Below are 22,206 nucleotides of genomic sequence, written 5' to 3'. Positions count from 1 at the left end.
GGTCACACACTGAACTCAGCTATGCTTCTTGGCTGCTCTGTTGCCTGCTGGCCCTTCTGAACCCCCTCCTCCAGCAGGTCTCCTGGCAGATGCAGGCTGTGAGCCCTGTGTACACACTCCCCCCAGGCCCGAGCAGATGCTCAGAAACAGACACCTGCTTGGTCCAATTCTGGGCATCAGAGTTGGCTTCTGTGTATTTTTCCTGCCCTATTCTCTGTCCCAGGAAGACCATCCCACACCGGGATGCCCTTCTGGCCTGGAGGGAAGGAGCAGGAGGCGTCAGAGGCGGAAGGGTGTGGGTAGGGGGAGCAGCCTTTCTCCGCTTCCTCTGGCTTCTGTCCTGGGCCAGCCCAGCCCTCTGCGCTGATGGCCCGGTGGTACCCGCTTCCGTAGTGCTTTCTCTCGTTCTCTGCTGTGTGAGCCTCCCTGTGGGGCCGTGGGGATGAAGGGCAGTGATTGGTTGCTCCATGAACAGGACAGGACCTCAGGCAGGAACCTGAGGTCTCTTTTCCTTCCTTCTTGGCTCTTCTTGCTGAGCATACGTGGACTGGCCAGAGCAGAAGGGGCTTTAAGTCAAAAGGCCAGTTTGATTCTCCTGCACAGGAGGGAACCACCCCAAGCCCTTGGAATAAACATGAAGGAAAAAGTTGTCATAGAACAAAAATGAAGCACGTTCCTAAAGATGAAGTGGATTTCTCATATGAGAGGGAAAAATGGATCTCACATCCCATTCTGTCTGCTCCATTTGGTTTAATGAGTAGGTCTACTTGGAAACATAATATATTTCATTTCTATCAACTCTTAATGAATACAGTGAAGTGTGGCCCCTATCTGAGGTCAGGTTGTCTGTTCACCCCTTGTCTGGTTTGCTACTGACATTAAACTAGTCGAGTCGGCATCGTGTCTGGGTTAGAGACTAGTGCGATAGTCCGAGATGAGGGGAGGTCTGGGGAGGCACTGCTGGACTGTGCTCTGCCCCAGGGCTGTATGCTTGATTACCTTTTACCTGATTTCCCCAAAAATGCAACCCCAGAGGGGAAACCTCTAGATAAGGGATGGGCTGGTGACCCAGGTATGGCAGGGTACGTGAGACCACTAGGGAGACACTTCTGGAATTCAGCCCAGAAGACTCAGCGGTCCACCCCAGACTTTGTGAGATATTCCTTGCTGAGCATTCCTCCTCCCAAATAGTAACCCCCACCCCACTGAGTATGGCCACCTACAGCCTCAGATCCACATTGGTAGGGGTGTGGGTGTTCTGGAGACTGAGAGGGAACAGGGAGGTATAGCCCCTAAACACTCTGACAGGAGAGGGGCTCCAGGATAAACACAAGACGGGAGTCCTGGGGGAGAGTGTGCATGGGTTCTCTTCGTGGACACGTTTTCATTTGGATGAAATTCCATTAAAATGAACACCATGAGTTTCAAGTGGAAAAGTCACTAAGAATGAGCCTCAGATGTTCTGTGACCAGCAGAGGTACCCAGTCCCAGTCTTTATCAAGTCTTACTGAAACTTCCAGGAATGACAGACTGTTCACCTGGCCATATCTGAGGGGCTGTTTAACATGCCTTTCACTTCTGGCCAAGATGAGGCAACAGGGACTGAATATACCTTCCTACTGGAAATAACCAAAATATGAACAAAAGTATATGAAACTGCAGTTTTCAAGACATGGGACATCAGGCAGCAAAGGACAGTGATCTATGAGACGTGGAAAATAAACAGTGTGCACCCCACAATTGCCTAGCTCACTGCCTTGAAAGAGTTTCTAGGTCGTGGCAGAACAAAGAGAAATCCAAGAAGACTCCCAGGTTTAAGAAGAAGTCATTGGGAGTCCAAGGAGACCAGGGCAGCCAGAGTTCCCTAGAGAGACATTTGGACAGAGAGAGGACTCCAGAGACCTTCAGAGGGTCCCCCACAAGTTTTGGTTGAATATTAATCATCTATTCCCACCAGTCAGACTGATCATTCATAGGGACAAGGCATAGGGAACACAGAATCTACAGAATCACTAAAGAGAACATTCTGACATTTTTATTCATATAAATTTGAAAGCATAGGTGAAATTGACAAATTCCTTGGAAAACAAATACCATCAGCCTCATAGGAAGAAGTAGATACTCTGAATAAACCTATATATATATTAATGAAATTAAATGTATCATTAAAAACATTCCTACCAAGAAAACTCCAAGCCTAAAAGGTTTAACTGGTGAATGGTACTGAACATCGGGGAAAGAAGTAACTCATTTAGAGGCATGATCCTTCCCAATTCATTCTGTAAGGCCAGCATTACCTTTTTGGTTAAAAAAAAAAAAAAAAAAGCCATTACAGGAAAAATACAGATGCATATCCTTCATGAGAAGTTATGCCAAAAAATATCTAAGTTAAATTTTAGAAAATCAAATCCAGCACTGTATAAAAGGATCATGATCAAGCAGGGTTTGTTCAAGGAATGCAAGGATGGTTGAATATTCTCAAATAAATCAACATCTGGTTCTGCAATGAAATGAGCTTGGATGTCACCACTCCAGGCTGTAAAAAGCCAAACAGACGGAAAAATCAACAACTCTTCTAGGATCTGTAAGAGAAATAAGGACAAAGGGCAAACTGTTGTCCCCCAAGTTAGAGAGTCCGAGAGGTAAATACAGAGAATAACAACTTAGCGGAGCAGAGACCCACACGTAGAAACCATATCAGGAACCAGTGCTGGGGTAAAAAAGCCAGAAGTGTAATTGACAAATTTCTAGAGGCTCAGTGTGGACGAATCTGAGAGTTAAAGATTCCATGGGGACCCAGTCATGGGGAGGGGCACAGGTTTGTGAGATTTACTTCCAAGAGCTCAGCCTGGTTCCCACAGTAAATATCAGCGTAAAACTTCCTTGTGCTTCTGGCAGGCGGAGGAGGAAAGGGACCGTTTACGAAGGTGCTGGAACACTCTGTTCTTCTTAACAAGGCCTGCTCTCTGGAGAAACTAGTTAACCAGAGCTTAATGCTGGAGGTTTTATCAGAGCCCAGTCGACCTGGGGAAGGGAACTCCAGTCCGGTCTAATCGTCTTCTCCCACCTAAGGTAGAGGAGGAGGGAATTTAAAACACTTGTGAAATTCACAGTCCAGAGACATAGACTCACTAAAAGACCAAGACCTGATCGAAGGACTGCAGAAGGCGTCCCCTCCCCGCATGCCTCACCGCCACATCGAGGCCTGTTTACAGCAGTTCTTTTCACCCAGGTCATCGTGTCTGGGTACCAAGAAAAAATTACAATGCACACCAAAAGGTGAAAAACACAATTTGAAGAGACAGAGCAAGCATCAGAACCAGACATGGCAGAGATGTTGGAATGACCAGAGCAGGAATTTGAAACAATTTCATACGCTGAGGTCTCTAATGGATAAAGTAGGCAGCATATAAGAATAGATGGGCGAGAAAGCAGAGTGATGGAAACCTTAAGAACCAGGAAGAGATTCCAGGGATCAGAAACACTGTGACAGAAATGAAGAATGCCTTTGATGGACTCATTAGTAGACTGGACATGGCTGAGGAAAGAAACTCGAACTACAGGAACAGAAGAAATACTTTCTTCTGAGAATCGCTCCCAAATTAATGTCAGACACCAAACTGTAGATCTAGAAAACTTAGAGGACTCTTGTAGGATAAATAGAATAAATGCAAAACAAAACAAACCTACACCAGAAGTTGACACAACATTGTAAACCGACAATACTTCAATAAAAATATATTTTGAAAGATCGTAACCACAACCAAGATAGTGAACATACCCAACACCTGTAAAAAACAAACACCTGACCTATACCTATGTGTATTATTTTCAAATTACATAAAATCAAAGATAAAAACATTCTGAAAAATGCCAGAAGCTTTTTCACCTGTAGAAAAACGAAAACAAGAATTATGCCTGACTTCAGTAACCCTGCAAGCAAGAAGAAAATGGAATGAAAGAGGTAAAGTGCCGAACAAAGAAACCAAAAAACCCCACCAACCTAGAATTCTGTACCCTGTGAAATTATCCTTCAGAAGTGAAGGAGAAATTAAGACTTTCTTAGAAAAACAAAAGCTGGGGGCACCGGTTTCTTGTAGACCTACCTCGCAAGAAGTGTTGAAAGAAATTCTTTAGAGAGAAGGGAAAATAATGGAGGTCAGAGACTCAAACCTATAGAAAGAAATGAAGTGTCAAAGAAGGATTAAGTGAAATAAAAACTTTCATTTTTCTTACTGTAGTTGATCCAGCAGATAAGAGTTTGTCCAGAATAACAGTAACAATATATTCAGTTACTGATGTTTACGGATCTGTGCATAAATATTCTTAGGTATATCAGCCACCGCCAAGCCCTACCCCAAACCATAATGATAGAAGGGACACGAGGGAAGAATTAAGACTATTTTGTTATTATAAGGTCTCATACTACCTGCCAAGTGGCATCGTATCATTTAAAAGTGGAATTGTGTTAGTTGTACAGGTACATTGCAAATTCTAGGGTAACCACTAAAAAAAAGGAAAAGAAGAAGCAAAACTGATACGCTTAGAAATAAGAAAACATCCGGTCATATAAAATGGTCAGTGAAAACCGCAAAAGGCAGAAAAAGAATGGAAGATGAATTTAGGGGAAAAAAGCATCAGGGCAATGAATATAAAACAGTAACAAGGATGGTAGACATGAATCCAACTCTATCAATGGTCTAAAGGCACCAGTGGAGAGAGCGTCAGAGTGGATGGAAAAGTCACAACCCCACCATCTGTTGTCTACAAGAAACCCACTTTAACCTTGAAGACACATACAGATGAGAAGTAAGTGGACGGGAAACACAGACATCACGCTGACACCAGTCAGAAGGAAGCAGGAGTAGTTATAATGATGTCAGACAGACAGAGTACAAAGCAGCATGATGAAACCTTTCAGGGATGATGAGAGACCTTTTTTTTCATGGCGGTGATGGTTTCATGGGTGTATACCTGTATCCGAGCTGATCGAATCATCTTCCTTCAATATATGCAACTTACTGTTCGCCAGCTATACCTCCCTGAAGCTGCCTTTAAAAGATATTGGTGGCAAAATCTAGTGAAGGAACCACTCTTACTGTGTGCCTGGAGTGAGCTGCAAAATCTCTCGTTTCCTAGTCTATGAAGTAGGAATAATGTCGTTGTGACAATTAAACATAACAGGCAGGGTAAATTTTATACAAAAGAGAGCTCAGTTAGTAATGGAAATCGGAGACCAATGCTTTGAAGAATAATAGCAAAAAGAAGGAGATCTACGAGTCTCTAAACTGCTCTGCTCACGTGTATCTGGAGAGATTGCTGTGGAGGGTGGGAAAGCCATTGCTCTGGGTCCTGGTTGGGGCAGTTTCACACGCAGTGACTTGGTGTGACTGTCATGCGGAGATCTGACCCACCCAATTCCCTACCCTCCCTCCTCCTCTTTGTCCCTCCTCCTTTGGCCAGAGCTGAAGGGGTCCATGGTCTCTTCCTCCTTTCCCTAATTGTGGGACTTGCAGAGACCCACCGGGAGGACAGGTCTCCTGGAAGATTACGAGGGAGGATGCGTGTCAAGCACGCAGGCTGTGCCCTGGCGCACTGAAGGCGGGTCATCGTTAGCAGCTGTGGGCTTACTACCCAGAGGGGCAGTCATCTGCTCTGGCTCCGTGTCCCCCGCACGCCTGAAGGCAGACGTGACCCTGGTCCTAGGACTTTATAGTCACGTGAACCAGTTTAGGGTGTAGGACAGGCTCAAAGATGGGGGAGTGCAGGCGAGCTGCAGTCATGGGAAACATTGTGAAAGGACAGAGAGACCTGTCCTGTGAGTGTCTGTGTCAGTGTCTGTGTTTGTGTGAGTTTGTGTGTGTCTGTGTATGATTGTGTCTGTGTATGTATGTCTGTGTGTGTCTGTGTATTAGTGTGTGTGTATTTGTGTGTGTGTCTCTGTATTAGTGTGTGTTTATGTGTTTGTGTGTGTCTGTGTATATTTGTGTGTTTGTGTTTTGTGTGAGTTTGTGTGTGTGTTTGTGTGTCTGTGTGTCTCTGTATGTATTTGTTGTCTGTGTATTTGTATATCTGTGTGCCTGTGTGTATTTGTGTGTGTTTGTAATCCCCACCCTTTAGCACATACGGTACCTGGCACAGAAGCGGGCCTCGGTGAATACTTTGTGGTTGAAGAACTGCGTGCATGAGGCGAGCTGAGTCCTGTCAAAGGTGGAGGAGGTGGGAGGGCAGGAGCGGAGGCCCAGCTGGGAGAGAGGTGAAGTCTGGACGCTGGGTTGGGGCCTCACTGGACAGCAGGAAGGTCCCTCAGGGGCCCCTTGGGCTCTGCTGGGTCTTCAGAGGTTGTGGGCACGCACCTGCCCCAGATCCCCAGAGCAGCTGGGCTGAGTGGAGGACCTTCTAGGCCTTCCCCTGCCCACAGATTGGCACCTGCTCCGACGGGGAGGCAGAGGCCCTCTTCCCTTGTTGCAAGGCACCTCCCCCCCACCGGCCTCTGGAGGAGAGGAACCCCCCGTAACACAGAGATCCGCACACTTACACCTGCCCTTCCCTTAGCTCCCTCGTCCCGTCTGCACACCAGAGCCGACCAGGAAACCATCAGGGGCTCGCATCCGAGCCCACCTACAAGGAACAGGCGTGGGGGCCGGCTGTGCCCACCACAGGGCTGTGCATTAGGGGCCTGAGCCCACCCCACCCGCCTCACGGCTGACCTGGCGCTGGGTGAGCAGCGGGTCAGGAGGTCCAGGCAGAGTTATGGGCAGCAGCAATTGTGCCTGGGTCCTCGCGTGCCCTCTGACCTGGCCTCCCTCCTGTTAGGAGCCCTGAGAGCCCTCCCTCCTGCCACTTCAGATCATACAGTTCCTGGAACTCATACGCCACCTGCAGAAAAGTAACTTCATCACAAACCTAGCGGTTTCCCATTTGACCAATGCCCCGAGGTCCGCGGATGCGCAATGTGCTCGCCAGACCTCCCAGGGCTTGGTCACCGACCCCAGTTCTGGGGCTGCTCCCTCCTTGGCAGTGTATCCCTAACAGAGCCCGCCAGGGCTGTGCCCAAGGGGTGTCGGAACAAAGAAGGAGCAGGCCTGCCTTCCGCCGGGCCACCAGCAGTGGGCGCTCCCCTGGTTGCGGACGGGTGGAGCTCAAGCCCTCGGATCAAGGCTCCTTGATCTGTGCTCTGGACTGGAAGAGAAAGCGTTCCAACCTCTTCTCTTGGCGTCCAGCCAAGCCACCCCCTCCCTGCCCCCATCCCTGGCTGCCCCCCACCTTCCTCCCACCCCACCCCCAGAGCCTTGTTCTCTTGCTCAGGTGCCTGGGCAGCAGCCACAAGGCTTGGGGAGCCCCTGGCCCGGAATGTGCATGCCTGTCCGTGGCTGCGCCTGCGGGGCCCTGCACGCCCGCGTGTGCGATGGAACTCGCCGCCGGAGCATGTCGCCCTCTGTCTGCCCCTCCAGGTTACTCCTCGCTGCAGGACGAGCTGCTGTCCCCCGCCTCCCTGCACTACGCGCTTCCCTCTCCGCTGCGCGCAGACCAGTACTGGAGCGAGGTGGCCGCCGTCATAGACGCCATCCCCTTGGCGGCCACGGAGCATGACGCCATGCTGGAGATGTCTGACATCCAGGTGTGGTCCGCGGGCCTCACGCCCTCCCTGGTCACTGCTGAGGACTCCTCTCTGGAGTGCAGCAAGGCCGAGGACTCGGATGCCACCGGCCACGAGTGGAAGCTGGAGGGGGTGCTCTCCGAGGGACCCCAGGGCCCCGCGCTGGGCTCTCTGGACCTCGTGGAGGACGACACGGTGGATTCAGATGCCACAAATGGCCTTATCGATTTGCTTGAGCAAGAGGAAGGTCAGAGGTCAGAGGAGAAGCTGCCGAGTCACGAGAGGCAGGAGGACTCGACAGGTGCAGGGCAGGATTCAGAGAATGAAGTGTCTCTTGTTTCAGGCCAGCAGAGGGTACAAGCCCGCATCCCAGAATCCCCCACCGTGAGTCGGGTGACGGACTCGAGCCAGGACAGGTAAGGGCGGGGCTGCCGTGCGGGAGGCCTTGCGTCCTGGGCCTCCGGGTGAGACTGTGCCTGGCAGTGAGAGGGCAGCGGGACCCCCTGGGAGCTGCTGCCCCCCACCCCGTCCACTCTGCGTTCTAAATGCCTAGGAGCAAATAAATTCAGTAGTTCCGCCCAGCCGGCACTCTGGCCTCTGTCTTGTGAGAGTGGAGCTGTGTCTGCAAAGGCCAGTCCCTCCCCTGGACTCCCCTCCCCGGGTGAGACCAGCAGGAGAGAGGCTGAGGGCGTGGGACAGGCGAGAGCATCTTTGGGAGAGAGATTCTAAAGCCAAGGGAAACCATGTCTCTCAAGGGCACCCGAGCCCGGTGCTCTGGGCCTCGTGGCTGTTGTGTGTTGAGTGTTGAAGACTGAATTTGGAAACCTGGAAGCCCCAGGGCTCAGGCAAGCGGTCACACGACCCGTGTGTGACAGAGCTGATAAGGGTGTCCTTTCTGCTTGTACGTCTTTGCTAGAGTGAGGCTGGTGGGCTTATCTGGGGCAGCACAGAGCTTCAGCTGTTAAAGGTGGTTATTCCCCGGCTAGCTTGTCCCCATGCTCCCCGGGACGAGAGGGCCTGGGACTGCCAGCAGCAGGGAGACCGAAGAGCCTTATGCCCCTCTGTAGACACACAGTCCCCAGGCCACAGGCCCGACACACGTCCATGCAGTGGACGCCCGCCATGCCCTGTCACTGTGAGTGCAAAGGAGGGCTTGGGGTCAGACAGACAGACAGACGTGTGACATGTATCACTTTGGCCTCTGGGACTGGCACAGGAAGTGAATGACAGGCTCTTTCCTCTGTGTGACTTTGCTGCCTCAGGTTCCCTAAAGCAAGGGGTTAGTTTCCATACTCCCAGAAGGCCGTGGCCACCCGTGGAGCTCAGGTCTGGCCAGGCTGTGGGAAGTCTGTCCTCATTACCTCTTCCCACCCGAGTCCTCCTCCCAGAACCCCGGGCAGACCGGCCCCACCCCAGGCTCTGCTCAGTGTGGCCTGAATCCCATAGCACGAGGGAGAAGGAAGTCGCTTGGGAGACGAGACAGCCAGGATCCCTTTCCTGTCCCTTTGATGGGCAGGGGAAGCTGGGCAGACTGAGCCTGTGAGGATTCAAAGTGAAGTGCCGGCCTTCCTGGGAGAGTCTTCCAACCACCTGTGATGGCCGTTCACGCACCAGGCACGGGTTGGATGCTTCTGCGTGCTGGCCACTGCACCACTGGGACAGCAAGGTCACTAGACGGGTACCCGAGGCCTGGGTGCTGGGCCTGGGGATGATACAGGCTCGCTCGGGGACCTGGGTCAGCCCTCCAGTGGGGACAGACGAATTTTATTCACTCACTCAGCAGTGGATGTTGAGTACATGCTGTGTTCCAGGCCCCTGTATAAGGTCCCTTGGTGCCGGGGATGTGGCTTTGAGCACAATGGACAGGTCTCTACTATGAGAAGTTTATGTTCTTGTGGGGAAACTGACATTAAACAGATAAAGCCAATGGAATTAAAAGTAACTAAAAGAGAAATGCTAATTAATAAGTACTAAATAGAAAAATAAAACAGGGAAGGGGGTGGTTGAAATTATAGGGGGGTGGGTGGCCAGGGGCACCTGCCAGAGTGCTGTGGAGGAAAGATTTAAAGGCATTCAGGCGATGGGCTATGCGAGCACCTGCGGGGACATGCCAACAGGAGTCCCTGCACTGCAAAGGCCTTAAAGCAGAGTGTGCCGGGCACATTCTAGGAGCAGCGAGAAGGTCTCTGTGCCTGGAGCAGAGTGATCATGGGAGACATGGTCAGGGAGGTGATGGGACTGGACAGGTCAGGCCGTGGGTCCCAGGAAGACTTCGGCATTTCCTGGGTTGGGTGGAGGGACCACTGGAGGGTTTTGAGCAGAGGAGCGGGGTGATCTGGACACTGCCGGGCTTGGCCAGGGGGAGAGGCAGGGAGGTGAGCTGGAGGCAGGATTTGATGATAATGTGGACCAAGATGGTGGCAGTTTGGTAGCTAGATGTGGTCCTTCCTGTCCAGGATGTATCTTTGAGAGTTAAACCAAAAGGGTTTGCTGACGAATAGGAAGTAGAGGGTTAGAGAAAGAGGGGAGTCCCGGGGGACCCTGGTACCCTTGACCTGACGAGGATGCTGTGTCCTGCAGCGGGAAGATGGGTGGATCAGGTGTGAGAAGACCCTGCGTGTGAGCTTGACCATGCTGGCTCTGAGATGCCCGTCAGAAATCCCAAGTAGAGGTGTCGAGGAGGCAGCTAGGGTCGAGCATGACAGTTCAAGGAGGAGATGCTGGAGCCCACAGCTGGGCGTGAGGAGCGCGTAGATGGGCTAAAGCCATGGATTGGATTGAATGAGCTCGCGTAGGAAGTGGGTGTAGACAGAGATGAGGTCTGAGAACCGAGCCAGTGTCAGATGCCAGGGAAATTAGGAGGAGCCCACAAAGGACGCTGAGGAGGAGGGGCCAGAGAGGGAGGGGAAGCGGGCAGATGCGTCCCTGGGGCCATGGGAGAGCCGCTTCCTGGTGTGTGCAGGGTGATCATCTTGCCATCTGAGCCCTGGGATGCAGACTGCTGGGTGGGAATGACCTGGAGGGATGGAGGAAAGTGGGTGAGGTGATGGTGTGGGCACCTGGATGGCTGGACCATCAGTGTGAGCCACGTGCGTTGGGAGCCCGGAGTGCAGAGCTGTCCACTCGAAGGGTGGGACCAGTGACACTAGTGTCCGTGGCTCTCTCACCGGGACAGCTGGGATGGCCCACATGTGCCTCTCTGGACAGGGCTATCACTGTGTGATCACTCAGTCTCCCGTCCCTCTGGTGGGCCGTAGAGGCCGCATCGTGGATGGGCCAGGACTCTGAGAGCAGAGGCTGGGGGTGACTGGTGTCCTTTCTCCCCTCCTGGGTCCCAGGCTGCAGGACTGGGATGCCGAAGGCTCCATCGTCTCCTACCTACAAGAGGCCACCCAAGGCTCCTGGCCAGAGGAGGTCCCACGAGGCCCACACTCATTCCAGAGAAGGGTCAGCGCCGTCAGAGGCCTGGAGCCCAGCAGGTCCCAGGAGGACGAGGAGGACCTGGCGTCTGCAACCGAGCACGTGCGTGTGAAGCAGCCCCAGGCCGACAGCCCCCGGGCTGGCAGGGAACAGAGACGACAGAGCCCCAGAGAGCGGCTGCAGGAGGCTGACAGCGCCTTCTCCCACGTGGTGCAGGTGAGAGGCCGCAGGGAGGCCCCGCTGAGCCGGCTGCAGCAGGCGGGGTCCAGGCCCGGGGCAGCCGCTGCCTCACTCAAGCCCTGAGCGGACATGTTTTCCATCCTTAAAAACTGTGGCCGTGGCTTCTCTTTCTCTCTGTCCACTCATCTGCCTCCTTGATGCCCGCGGATGGAAGGGAGGGGCTCCCACTGATGGAGTCCAGAGACTTCCAGGCTGCACCCCCGACCCAACCCCCACGACCGGCCCTCAGCTGTTACTCCAGCTTGTCCAAGGTCACAGGGTCAGAGGTGGGCTTGGCGTTAGGCGTGGCTGACTCCAAAGCCATGGTTTTGTTTGTTTGTTTCTCCACCATGTTTTAGGAAGAAGGTCTTAGAACCCACAGACCTGGGCGTTGGGGTCACTCGGGTCCCACTGGGTCTGTGGGGCCGAGGATGGGCCACTGTCCTCTCGGCCCCTGAGCTTCCTCATGTGAACGAGGTAGATAATGGGTTCTGGCCAGGGCTCGCTCGGGAACCCCGTGCCCACGTGGGGGGGCTTCCTGCAGGCTGAGATACAGGGCACGTCCCCGCACCAGCGCCGCCCACCCTTCTGTTCTCTCTACTTTACTGATTTCATTTATTCGCTTTTATCTTCACTCTCTGTTCCCATAGATGTCGTTTTAATGTGTTTTTTGAAATTTTTTAATGATGAAAAATTACAAATAGATACAAAAACAGACCAGCCTCCACCACTGCCCACTCACCACCCATCTGGTTTCATCTGCCTCCTCCCATCCCCTGTTACTCCCCATATTATCTTTTTTTTCTTTTAGAATTAAAAGAAATTTTTTAAATTTTGTGAGGGAGGCAATTAGGTTGATTGATTGATTGATTTTAAGGGAGGGTCTGGGGATTGAACCCAGGACCTCGTGCGTGCTAAGCACACACTCTACCACTGAGCTATACCCTCCCCCACATCATCTTGAAGCTAATCCCAGGCATCTTGTGAATGCATCTGTTTAATTTGTGCGTTTTTATAAAGTTGGAGTTGCTGCCCTGTGCGCGGGTGGGTTTAACGTGGACGTAACGACGTGTTCCGTGAATCCCTGGTTTCTTCTCCTCCGTCACCCCCGATTCCCCGCACCCCTCATCCTCAGCCACCGCCTTCTCCTCCTCCCAGGCTCCCATCTGAGCCTGAGACTCCAGGCACCTCTGAGACCCCAGGACCAGGCTGATCCTGCACTACTGGCTGACAAGAGCCACCAGGAATTAAACAGGGTTTTATTTAGAAAGGTTCCCTGCCAAGTATGTGCCTCGGGCGGCCAGGCGGCCACGTCCATTTATAACCCCAGGCCACCCCATGTGTTCTTGGCCAGCGGGCTTCTCTGTGGCCCCCACTTCTGCTAATTCCAATAGCCAACGCTTGTCCCAGAACACAGATGCCCTCCCCAGGGCCGGTGCCCCGAGTCCTGGGGAAGGACAGGGACTCTGGGGGCGACTCTGGTCCAGGGAGGATGGGAGAGGACGCAGGATCACCCCAGGGGATCCTGAGAGAAACCATCCAGGTCGTTTGGTCCGGCTGCCTTGTTTACAGATGAGGAAACTGAGGCCCAAGGAGGCCGACGTCGGGGCCGGGGGAGTCCAGGACCTCCGATTCCCAGTCCCGGTGCGTGTGCAGGGCCGCCGCACCCTTCTGGTCCAGGAGCGGATGGGAGGGCGGGTGAGCCGTTTCTTAACCATCTGTCAGCCCCCCGGGGATGATAATGAGGCCTGTTTAAGGTGACAGTTTGCAAAGCACCTGTGTTTCCAGTGAGTCTCAAAAACCACACAGAGAGAGAAGTGCGGGTGCCTTGTGACTGAGGTCTGGGGGGCAGGCCCGAACCTGCCAGGTGCCAGTCCCTCTCTGTGACCCCAGTGAGGCGTGTCTGAGCTGGGATGCTCTCCTGCCCCCTTGCATGAGCGGCTTCTGTGTTATCTTGTTGAGAAGAGGTGGAACTGCGCCGTGATCGGAGTTGGAAACGTGGCTCTCGCTCCCTTACTGTTTCACGTAGACAGGTGTCTCAACCTCTTTGTGTTTCTGTTTCCTTTGTGGGAAAGGGGAAAATAGTTGACCCAATGGCTGGGTCGCTGCAGGCGTAACTGTGTGAAACACACACAGAGCCTCCCCTGGGAGGAATTGGCTGTCACCACCATAACAGTGACCCTCCCAGCCCTCTCGGGAACCAGAGGACAGCTCCTGAACCCACCCCCATTTGATGAATGGAGAAACCGAGGCCCAGAGAAGGTGTCTCACTTCCCTGAGCGGCACAGCGAGCAGGCTGCAGGGTTGGCGTGCCGGGTCCAGATCCTCGATCTTTCCGCCACGTGGGTGGCAGCCCAGAGAGGAACAGCCTGATCCCAAAAGAGGAATTCCTTTCAGCCACAGCGGGGCGGCTGCATTAGTGAGTCAGGCCTACAAAGGCGAGTTTAATGCCCGTGGTTCCTGCCCCTGGGGATTGATGGCTGGGCGTGAGAAGAGCCTTTAAGGACAGACCTTAAATAGACACACCAGTGCCGCGGTTACGTTCAGGGTTGCTGTGCCATGTGAGGGGGACCGAGGGCCGGGGGGCTGTTGGAATTGCACGGGCGTCCAGGGGTCTCACCACCTGTGCTGGACGCCATGGAGCTCGTTTGGCTGGACCCAAGCAAATCACTCACCCGGGGCTATTTTGAAACTAACTCTGAACCCTCCAGGGTGTTAGCTGGTACCACCCCACGAGCGGGTGACATTATTCTGATCATAGCAGTGGCAGCCCAGGGAACACACATGCAGCCATGTCCTCCGGACGTCTTATTGCCTTGAGTCCTAAGCAAGACAGTTGTCCTGCCTCTGGTTGGCACGGGGGCGCGCAGGCCTCCTGCAAGCTCCTGGGGGCGGGTGTCACACAGTGACTTTAACACGCGCCTCTGGGGCCCAGGACACACACACCTGCCGGCTTCCTTCTGGCGCCGTCGGACAGCCCAGCAGCTGGTCTCCGAGCTAAAATTACTGGAGCCTGACGTCATCCAGCCAGGGCAGAGCCGGGGCTCTGAGCAGGAGGGCACTCGGGCGGCAGTTTCAGTGGAGACCCTGCAGCCGCCCACCCCGGGGGGAGAATGCAAGGGGTCCCGGGGGGCCTCCGGAGTCCCAGAGGAGAATGAGAGGCCGGACCCCCGCCCCCCCTGGCCCCGGAGGGCCGGGCTGGTGAGGAGGTGAGGATGTGGACGTTCGTCACCCAGCTCCTGGTCACCCTGGTGCTCCTGGGCTTCTTCCTGGTCAGCTGTCAGAACGTCATGCACATCGTGCGGGGCTCCCTGTGCTTTGTGCTGAAGCACATCCACCAGGAGCTGGACAAGGAGCTGGGGGAGAGCGAGGGCCTGAGTGACGACGAGGAGACCTTCTCCACCAGGGTGGTCCGGCGCCGGGTCCTCCTGAAGGTAACCCAGGCGGGGGCGGGCCGGGCCGAGTGCGCCGTGCCCGGTGTGTGGGGCCATGGATGCGCGGTCAGGACGCCCCCTGGAAGAGGAGGGCCAGGCGGGCCTCGGGGGTGGGAGGTGCCGGGGGCCAGAGCTGTGTGGCACTCACTCGGACCCCCCACCCCAAGCAATGGCAGGGAAAGCTCGCCTTTGGGACTTAGGAGGCCGGCCCTCCTCCTGCTGCTGTCCCCAGCCAGCTCAGTGAAGCGGGCAGGTCACCCTCGGGGCAATGGTGTCTGCAGACGGGTGTTCTTCCCTGTAAAGTGCTGTAGGACTATAAATCAGGTGCCTCACTGCCTCTCAGGACCTCCTTGTACCACCTGCACCATCACCCCGACTTTGCCCACTCCCGGGGCTCAGGCAGGGATCGAGCCCACACCTTCTTGCACACTCGAGGCTCCGTCCTGTCCTCAGGTGCACGGCCCCACCAGGTGCTCCGGCTCTCAGAGCCCTTGGTTTGGCGGCCGCTACTTGCTGAGTCGGCGTTCCCTGCCATGGTGGGGGTTTGTCAGACTGAGGCAGCCACTGCTGCTGCTTTATTTCCTCCTCCTCCATCCTTCCCCCTAATTCCCACTTACCAATCCTGCGTGTTCTCCCTTCCTCTAATTCCAGGAGAATGAGCTTCAGAATATTCCAGGAGAGCAGGTGACAGAGGAGCATTTCACGGATGAGCAGGGCAACGTCGTCACCAAGAAGGTGGGTGCAGAGACCCCCTGAGCTGGGCAGGGGCAGGTGGGCTGAAAGAGGCTGGCAGACTCAGCTTCTCGCTGCTGCCCTGACAGAGGGGCAAACACAGCTTGGACTGGACGGTCCAGGCACCTTCCGCGGGCTGGATGTGCCATTCCTCGCAGCCACTGTGCCTGATTCAGCTTGAATTCAGCTCCTGCTACTGCGTCCCAGAAGGACCGGGCACAAGCCTTGTCCTGTGATGCCTGGCCCTGCAAACAGCCATAGGACAGCAGTACAGGAGTCCCCCCGATAAGCATGCCTCCTAAGATGAAAAGGACGTGGAAATGCTTGGGGTCGGCAGCAGGTTTACGTTAGATGTGATTCTGCCTGACAAGCGTTGGGCACCGTGCTCGGTGTGGGCAGAAGGGAGACGGGAGAAAAAGGGGCGAAGGGATGACCTTGTGCGGCCCCTCTGTTCACGGCTAAGTCAGAGCAGGACCCCGCACATCCTGTCTTTCCTCCTGCACCCGGAGCTCCGTGGGGGCGGGGGCCCCATCTTTACACTCTCACCTCCCGCTCTTCGCTCATTGGTTGGTGCAGAGCAAATGGTCCTGGAAGATCTGGTTGCATGAATAAGGGAAATGAGTGGATCGCAGAAATGCGCTCCCTACCAGGAGCTCACAGTCGTAAGGGGAAAGACAGATGGCATAAACTCCCATCGCGCCAGGAGGCAGGATGGAACGCTATGGGCTAGAGAGAGAAGTCACGTGGGGATCAGACTCTGATCATCAGTGAGCCCCCAAGGCCCCCTGCAAATTCTAGCCCCTCTGAGGCTGTAGGTATGAACTCCCCACCCAGCGATGGGGTGAGAGACCATCTCCGATCTTGGCCACGCAGGGCAGGGCTCCTGAGCACAAAGGCTGACTCTCCCCCAACCTCATTCCAGGACCTGCCCTTTTCAAGCTCTGTCTTGCTGGCTTTCCCAGCCCCTTCTCCCCTCCCTCTCTTTTCCAGATCATTCGCAAAGTGGTCCGCCAGATAGAGCCATCTGGAGCCGATGACACCCAGGAGCACGGGGAGGTGATTTCTGAGGGGCCCCTGGAGGACCCTAGTGAGATGGAGGCTGATATTGATTTCTTTATGCCGCACACCAAGGTACTCTCAGGCCCTCGCTCTTCCGAGTGGCCGGCACCATGACCTCTGCTGTCCTCTGCACCTGCTCGCCTCTCTCCAGGCTCCCCTTCGAGCCTCCTTCCCCTGGTGGCAGTGCTCCCGCCGCCTCCATAGGATGCCCTCTATTCTCTTGCTGTTTCCTCCCGTCTCTGTGTGATCTGTCCCGCCTTCTGTCTGTCCTGCTGTCTCCAGGTGGAGCTGAGAGGGAGTGGCCTGCAGCCGGACCTGATAGAGGGCAGGAAGGGGGCTCAGATAGTGAAGCGGGCCAGCCTCAAAAGGGGGAAACAGTGATCTCGAGCCCCTCCCTGTCGAATGGCCTCTTTGGAGGTAACGCCATCCTTCTCCATCTTTTCCGCATGGCCTGGTCCTCCGAGTGGCTGCTCACTTCCGCCCCCTCCCGGCAACTTGCACTGCTCCCTGCCTCTCCTCCACCCCCAGCATGCCGCCAGAGGAACAGGCACTGCTCTGGTCCCCGAGCCTAGACCCCGCCTACTAACTGTGCCTCTGAACTCCGCCTCCTCCTCAAGAAAACAGTCACCAGTATCAGCTGACCTGCCCCTCGCGGAGATGCAAAATACAGATTTTTTAAAAAGTGCTTCCACGAGTGACAAGCACTTCGTACATCTCAGTAGTAATATCATGCCGGAAACCCAGCAAGCGGGGTCTGGGGATGGCGGGACAGGGCCCAGGACAGTGCAGGAGAATCTGTCCAGGCTGTGCTGTTTCAGCCCAGAAAGAGCCCAACAGTGGGACACCTAGAGCCCCGCTGTGCCTTGAAGTTGTGGAATCCTGGCAGCCCAAGGTTTCCATTCTTCTCGGTGTTTCTCGAAGCCTGTGGCTCCTTTGCTTTCTAGGAAGAGACAAAGTTGACAGGAGGCTGGGGGGCGGCACGGCTAAGGGGCCAGGGTGTGATGTGCAGGGAGGGAGGGAGTCCGGGATGATCGGCGTCGAAGGCTTTCCAGCGGGCTGAGCAGTGCTGGGGGCTTCGGGGCCAGCTCGGACCTCCGTCCTCCCTGAGGGGTCCTGTACTGAGCTGCCCCGAGGCCCTTTGCTGTGCCCAGCTCGGGCCAGCTCAGTACCGGGCGCATCGGGGTGGGAGTCGGCCGGAAGCAGGAAGCAGGTGGCCCCAGCGCGGCGCACACACCGGGTTGTTGCCGTTTACACCCCCAGGGCCTGGCTCTGGGCCCGGCGGCCAGCAGGCTCGCTTTCTGTGATCGGCAAGATCAGGGCCGCCGCCTCCCAAGCTCCCAGAAGTGCTGACTCCAGGCTTCCCGACATCCCTCAGCACTTGGGCAAAAAGAGGTCTGGCCGATCCAGTTAGAGGATAAAATTAGACCTGACTTCTCAGCAGCTTAAGGAGGTCACCGCTTTAACCCCCGCACTGCTGGGGGCCCACTGGGCGGCTGGTTCAGGACATCAACTGTGATCGGCCCTGGGAATAATCCAAAGGTGTGCAAGTAATTTGAAAAAGCAGAGAGGGCAAGGAAAAGTACACTCTTGGGCCTTATTTTTCTTAGGGCAGCAGCAGAGGCTTCACGTTGTTTGGCTTGTGTTCTGCTGATGTTCCTGGCAGCCCAGAAGCCAAGTGGAGGGGAAGGACAGAATCTAGAATTTTAAAAAATTGTTTCTATAGATCTGCAGTGTGGCTGAACCTACCCCCGACCCCTGTCCCCCACAACAGGGGATGTGGGTCCAGACCACCCAGCGTGGGTGTCAGGAACACGGAGCAGAGCGGCCGGGCTGTAGCACAGGGCCTCTGCCGGGAGGGAAGAAGCCAGGGAAGTGTGCGGTGGGGACAGTGGGGAGGAGGCTCCTCCCTGGTCCACAGAGCCCCAGGGTTGGCCTGCAATCCTCTACCCTCCAAGCAAGACAAAAACCAGACAAGCCAGGGAAAGGGCTGAGCGTTCACTGATCGTTCATACTAACCACCTGCCACTCACAGGCATGGCATGGCCAGTTCTCTGTGTTCATGGATTCCAAATAATTTCAAACTTGCAAATTCGCCTACTAGCTGAAATTTATCGTAACCCCCAAACCAGCACTCAGCACGCTTCCCGGATGCGCACAGGGGTGAGCAGTGTTGAATCGCCCTGCAGGCTTGTTCCTGGCTGAGGTCAAACCAGGCGACCTCCTCTCTGTCCCCCATTTCAGCTCCCGCACTAAACAAGCATCATTGTCAGTCTACTTAGTGCCGTGTTTTGTGCATTTTTGCACGTTTCGTTGGTGATTTTGGTGTTTGAAGCAGCCCCCGAGCGTAGTGCTGAAGTGCCGTCCAGGGTTGCTAAGAGCGTGGAGGCTTCACGTGCAGGCTGGATGCAGGAAACGCGTGTGTTAGAAAAGCTTCGTTCAGGCCTGGGTTCGTTACGGCACCGCTGGATGTGAGTTCGGCATTAATAAAGCAACAAGCGACAGCTGACCCTTGAACAGAGGGTTGGGATGCAGTTGAAAGTCTGAGCACTGCTCTCTCTGCCTCAGAAATGAAGGAACTGATGAAGCTGAAACCGTTGGAACAGAATCTGGGGCTCAAACTCCAATTCTTTTGATTCTACATGTTTGATCTCTAATCCATCACAAACCTTCCCCCACCCTGAGTTAATTTAAAAACCCGTAAAATGAAAATTCGGGTACTATACGTACTGAAAAAAGCCCCCGTGGGAGTGGACCCGCACAGCTCAAGCCCGCGTTGTTCAAGGGTCAGCTGCACATTAAATATGTTGCCTTTGAACAGAAACACACGTAACGCAAGGTTATGGCTTCGCTGGTTGACAAAAATGTTGTGACCAAAGGCTGGCAGGACCCCAGTGTGGTGCTTCCCTTGGGAGCAATGGTCCAGGGTTGGCTAATTCAAGGTTCCTGGTGACTTCTTCAAACGTGACTACCAGGAACAATAGAACTGACTCTGCTTCGGAGACAGTGAAAGCTGGGCTGGGGTCCAGGGTTGAGGCCTGGCTCCCCCGGTTTCCAGGTTGTGTTCCCTTACACGTCATTTAACTGCCTGAGCTCCCGTCTCCTTGAGGGAGGATGAACTAGTCCCTTTGAATGTGTGTCTCGCTCCTGCCAAAAGGCTTACAAGTAACCATGGTAACCGTGAGAGCGGTTGTGCAGAGTAAGGCGAACAGGTGTTTCCTGGTGCTCAGCCATCTGCAGGTCTCACCCGGGGTGGGTCCCTAGACCTCTTTCAGCCTCGGGGTCCTAGCTGTGAAGTGGCAATAATGCTGGCATTTCCCTTGTAGGGTGGTCACAGTGACCGATGGGTTCATGTGTGTGAAAGGGATTTCTAAATCGTCCAGTTCTAATCCACTGATTCTCAAAATGTCATCCAGGCATCCGAGAGGCTGGTTAAAATGCGGGTGCCTGGTCCCTGCCCCAGACCTACTGAATTAAAACTCTGGAACTCAGGACTCTGTGTCAAGCTTGAGCGATCTGGATGCATATTCAAGAGTGGGTTATTAGGGTGGGTTCTGGTTTTCCTTCCCAAACCTCCCAGAGGTGACGTGGCAAGAGTGTAGACTTGCCCCTAAAAGAAGGCGAGCTGAGATGAGTGATGGTTACAGTTTGCCCAAAGCTGTGGAGCACCCCAAAGAACAGAACACCCCAATCCTAGTCACCTGTTCTGATGCCCCCACAGTCACTTCCAACCTTGGGAAGGATTTTGCATGAGGCATGATGGGTGGAGGAGTGCTTTCCGGTCGTATTCAAGAAGCTAGAAAATTGCTGTGTAGCTGGGCCTGATCAAGGGCAGTAGCAGCTGGTGGGTTCTGCCCTGGGCCCCAGTGTAGAGGTCAAGAATCAGGGGGCCGGTGCCACCAGAAGACAGGCTGGAGCTGGCGGCCATGTGCCCCCCTGGTTAGAGAGGACCCACCGGGCACCTGACAGCTTTGCTTTCTGGGCCTCAGAAAGCTGCTTTTTTTTTTTTTTTTTTTTTTTCTTTTTTAAGAGATACTTTCCATTCGGACACTGCAGTTGCAAAACTTGTGTTAGCTCTGACGAAGCAGAATATTTTAGTAAGTTTGAAAATGAATCTGTCATCTCAGTGGAAGGGGGCAGGGAGGCCAGGGGGCGTGTTAAACTTTGCTGTCTTGTTTTAAGTTAGAGTCTGCCCTCAGTCCCCAGCCCCTGCAGGTGTATCAGAGTCAGAGAGCCACAGACACTGGGCAGGGCTGCGGACAGGTGGCAGAGCACAGCGAGATGAGCAGAGGGAAAGAACCCCCCCCCCACTAGTGCAGCCACCAGGAACACCAGGGGGCTATTTTTAAGCAGTAAAGAGGGTGGGATGGTGGCAGACTGGACCCAGCCAGAGACTCGAACTCTGTTCCGGCCCCTGCTGCTGTCCGGCCACTCCCACCAGACCTGTCCCTGCTCCTCCAGGAGCCCCTGCTTCCCCAGAGAGAGGAGGAGCCATTACCCTAGAATAATCTCTAACCCTTGGATGTCCTCCTCTGCTCCGTGTCCAGGCAGAAAAGGAGGAGGGAGATCGTAGCCTGTCCTTTCCAGGCTCAAGATTTGATAAGTTCTGTTATTTAAGGCATGCTTCACACTGGGGTAGGCACTGTGGGGACCACAGGGAAAGATAAGGTCCGATTCTCGCCCCCAGAGTGTTTCTACTCTAGCGGGGAAATAAGGAGATGAGAGAAAGGACAGACAGGCCAGAGCATTCAGGAGCCCAGTCCCGGCTGCATCCAGTACTGCTGACTGTCCTGCACACCTTATAGATCGTTAGCTTTCACACGTCTAGCGATCTAACAGGGTACGTCCCACCACCGCCCTCATTTGACAGCAGAGGAAACTGAGTCACAGAGAGTGTAAGTAACTCAGCTGAGGCCACAGCAGGTACCCGGCAGAGACTGGATATGAACTCAAGCAATTTGGCTTCAGAGTTCATGCTCTTAACTACACTCTGTGATCGCTCTGAATGCAAGGCAGGGACTGGAGGGGAGAGATAAGAGGGAGCTGGAGTTTTCAGGAAGGCTTCATGGAGGAGGCATCTTGAGGGTGGTAGGCAGAACTTCAGTGAAGAGAAGACTGGATGGCGTCCTTGACGGGGGAGCTGAGAACAAAGGCAGGCATCAGCAGGCAGGTGGGTTTGAGGACTCAGAGGAGGTGGCTTGGCTGACAAGAACATGGGCAGTGATGGAAAAGTCCCCTCCAGGGTGACGGCTCGTTCAAGCCACAGCAGTGGAAGGCCTGGCTTTTGGCTCTGGCGAGGAACGTAGCACCACTCTCCACCCCTGGAGAACCGCTCAGGGCTGAGTTCACCTTGGCCATCTCCAGCCTCTCCCTCACCCCTGGCACCTGCAAGACCCAGGACAGCTCCCTGTCTGGGGACAGCTGTGCCTCAAATGAGTTTCTGCCTTTCTGTGTTTCTTCCCGCCCCACCGGGGAGATTGTCAGCTTAAGTCCCTGCAGACAGCATCCCGGGTGGCAGGTCTTCCACTCCGGGTTGGAAGATGAGGCACCAGGGGGTGGCGGGAGCACTGTCCTGCTGTGAATCCCAGGGCGCAGAATTTGGACCTCACTTTGCAGGCAAAGCTGCTGTCTTCAGCCCAAGATACATACTATCCCGGGGAGAAGGCATCGGGTGTTCAAAGATCTCTTTGTCCCAACAGAGGTTGTCCATCCGTGGGGCGGGGGGGGGGGGTGCAGCCAGAGGCA

At 54.6% G+C, this 22,206-nt stretch overlaps 1 protein-coding gene across 11 annotated transcripts in view; it reads left to right on the top strand.

The window, feature by feature from the left end:
• ANK1 (ankyrin 1) overlaps positions 1-22,206 on the top strand; it is a 123,989-nt gene that overhangs the window by 98,817 nt on the left and 2,966 nt on the right. For 4 of the 11 annotated variants that reach the window (XM_074353534.1, XM_074353533.1, XM_074353531.1 and 1 more), the window contains 5 exons: positions 7,455-8,016; positions 10,939-11,236; positions 15,325-15,408; positions 16,396-16,536; positions 16,747-16,881. In XM_074353534.1, coding sequence (XP_074209635.1) covers positions 7,455-8,016; positions 10,939-11,236; positions 15,325-15,408; positions 16,396-16,536; positions 16,747-16,845 — 1,184 coding nt within the window. In that variant the 3' untranslated portion in view covers positions 16,846-16,881. Of the gene's footprint in view, positions 1-7,454; positions 8,017-10,938; positions 11,237-14,165; positions 14,674-15,324; positions 15,409-16,395; positions 16,537-16,746; positions 16,882-18,705; positions 19,954-22,206 lie in introns of those variants that run through there. The other 7 variants (XM_074353539.1, XM_074353537.1, XM_074353538.1 and 4 more) reach the window with 5 other exon arrangements.

Source organism: Camelus bactrianus, chromosome 26 (genome assembly GCF_048773025.1).
Source record: "Camelus bactrianus isolate YW-2024 breed Bactrian camel chromosome 26, ASM4877302v1, whole genome shotgun sequence".
NCBI classification, from domain to species: Eukaryota; Metazoa; Chordata; class Mammalia; order Artiodactyla; family Camelidae; genus Camelus; species Camelus bactrianus.
The sequence above is the reverse complement of the archived record's forward strand: the minus strand, read 5'-3'. Positions and strand labels throughout refer to the sequence as shown.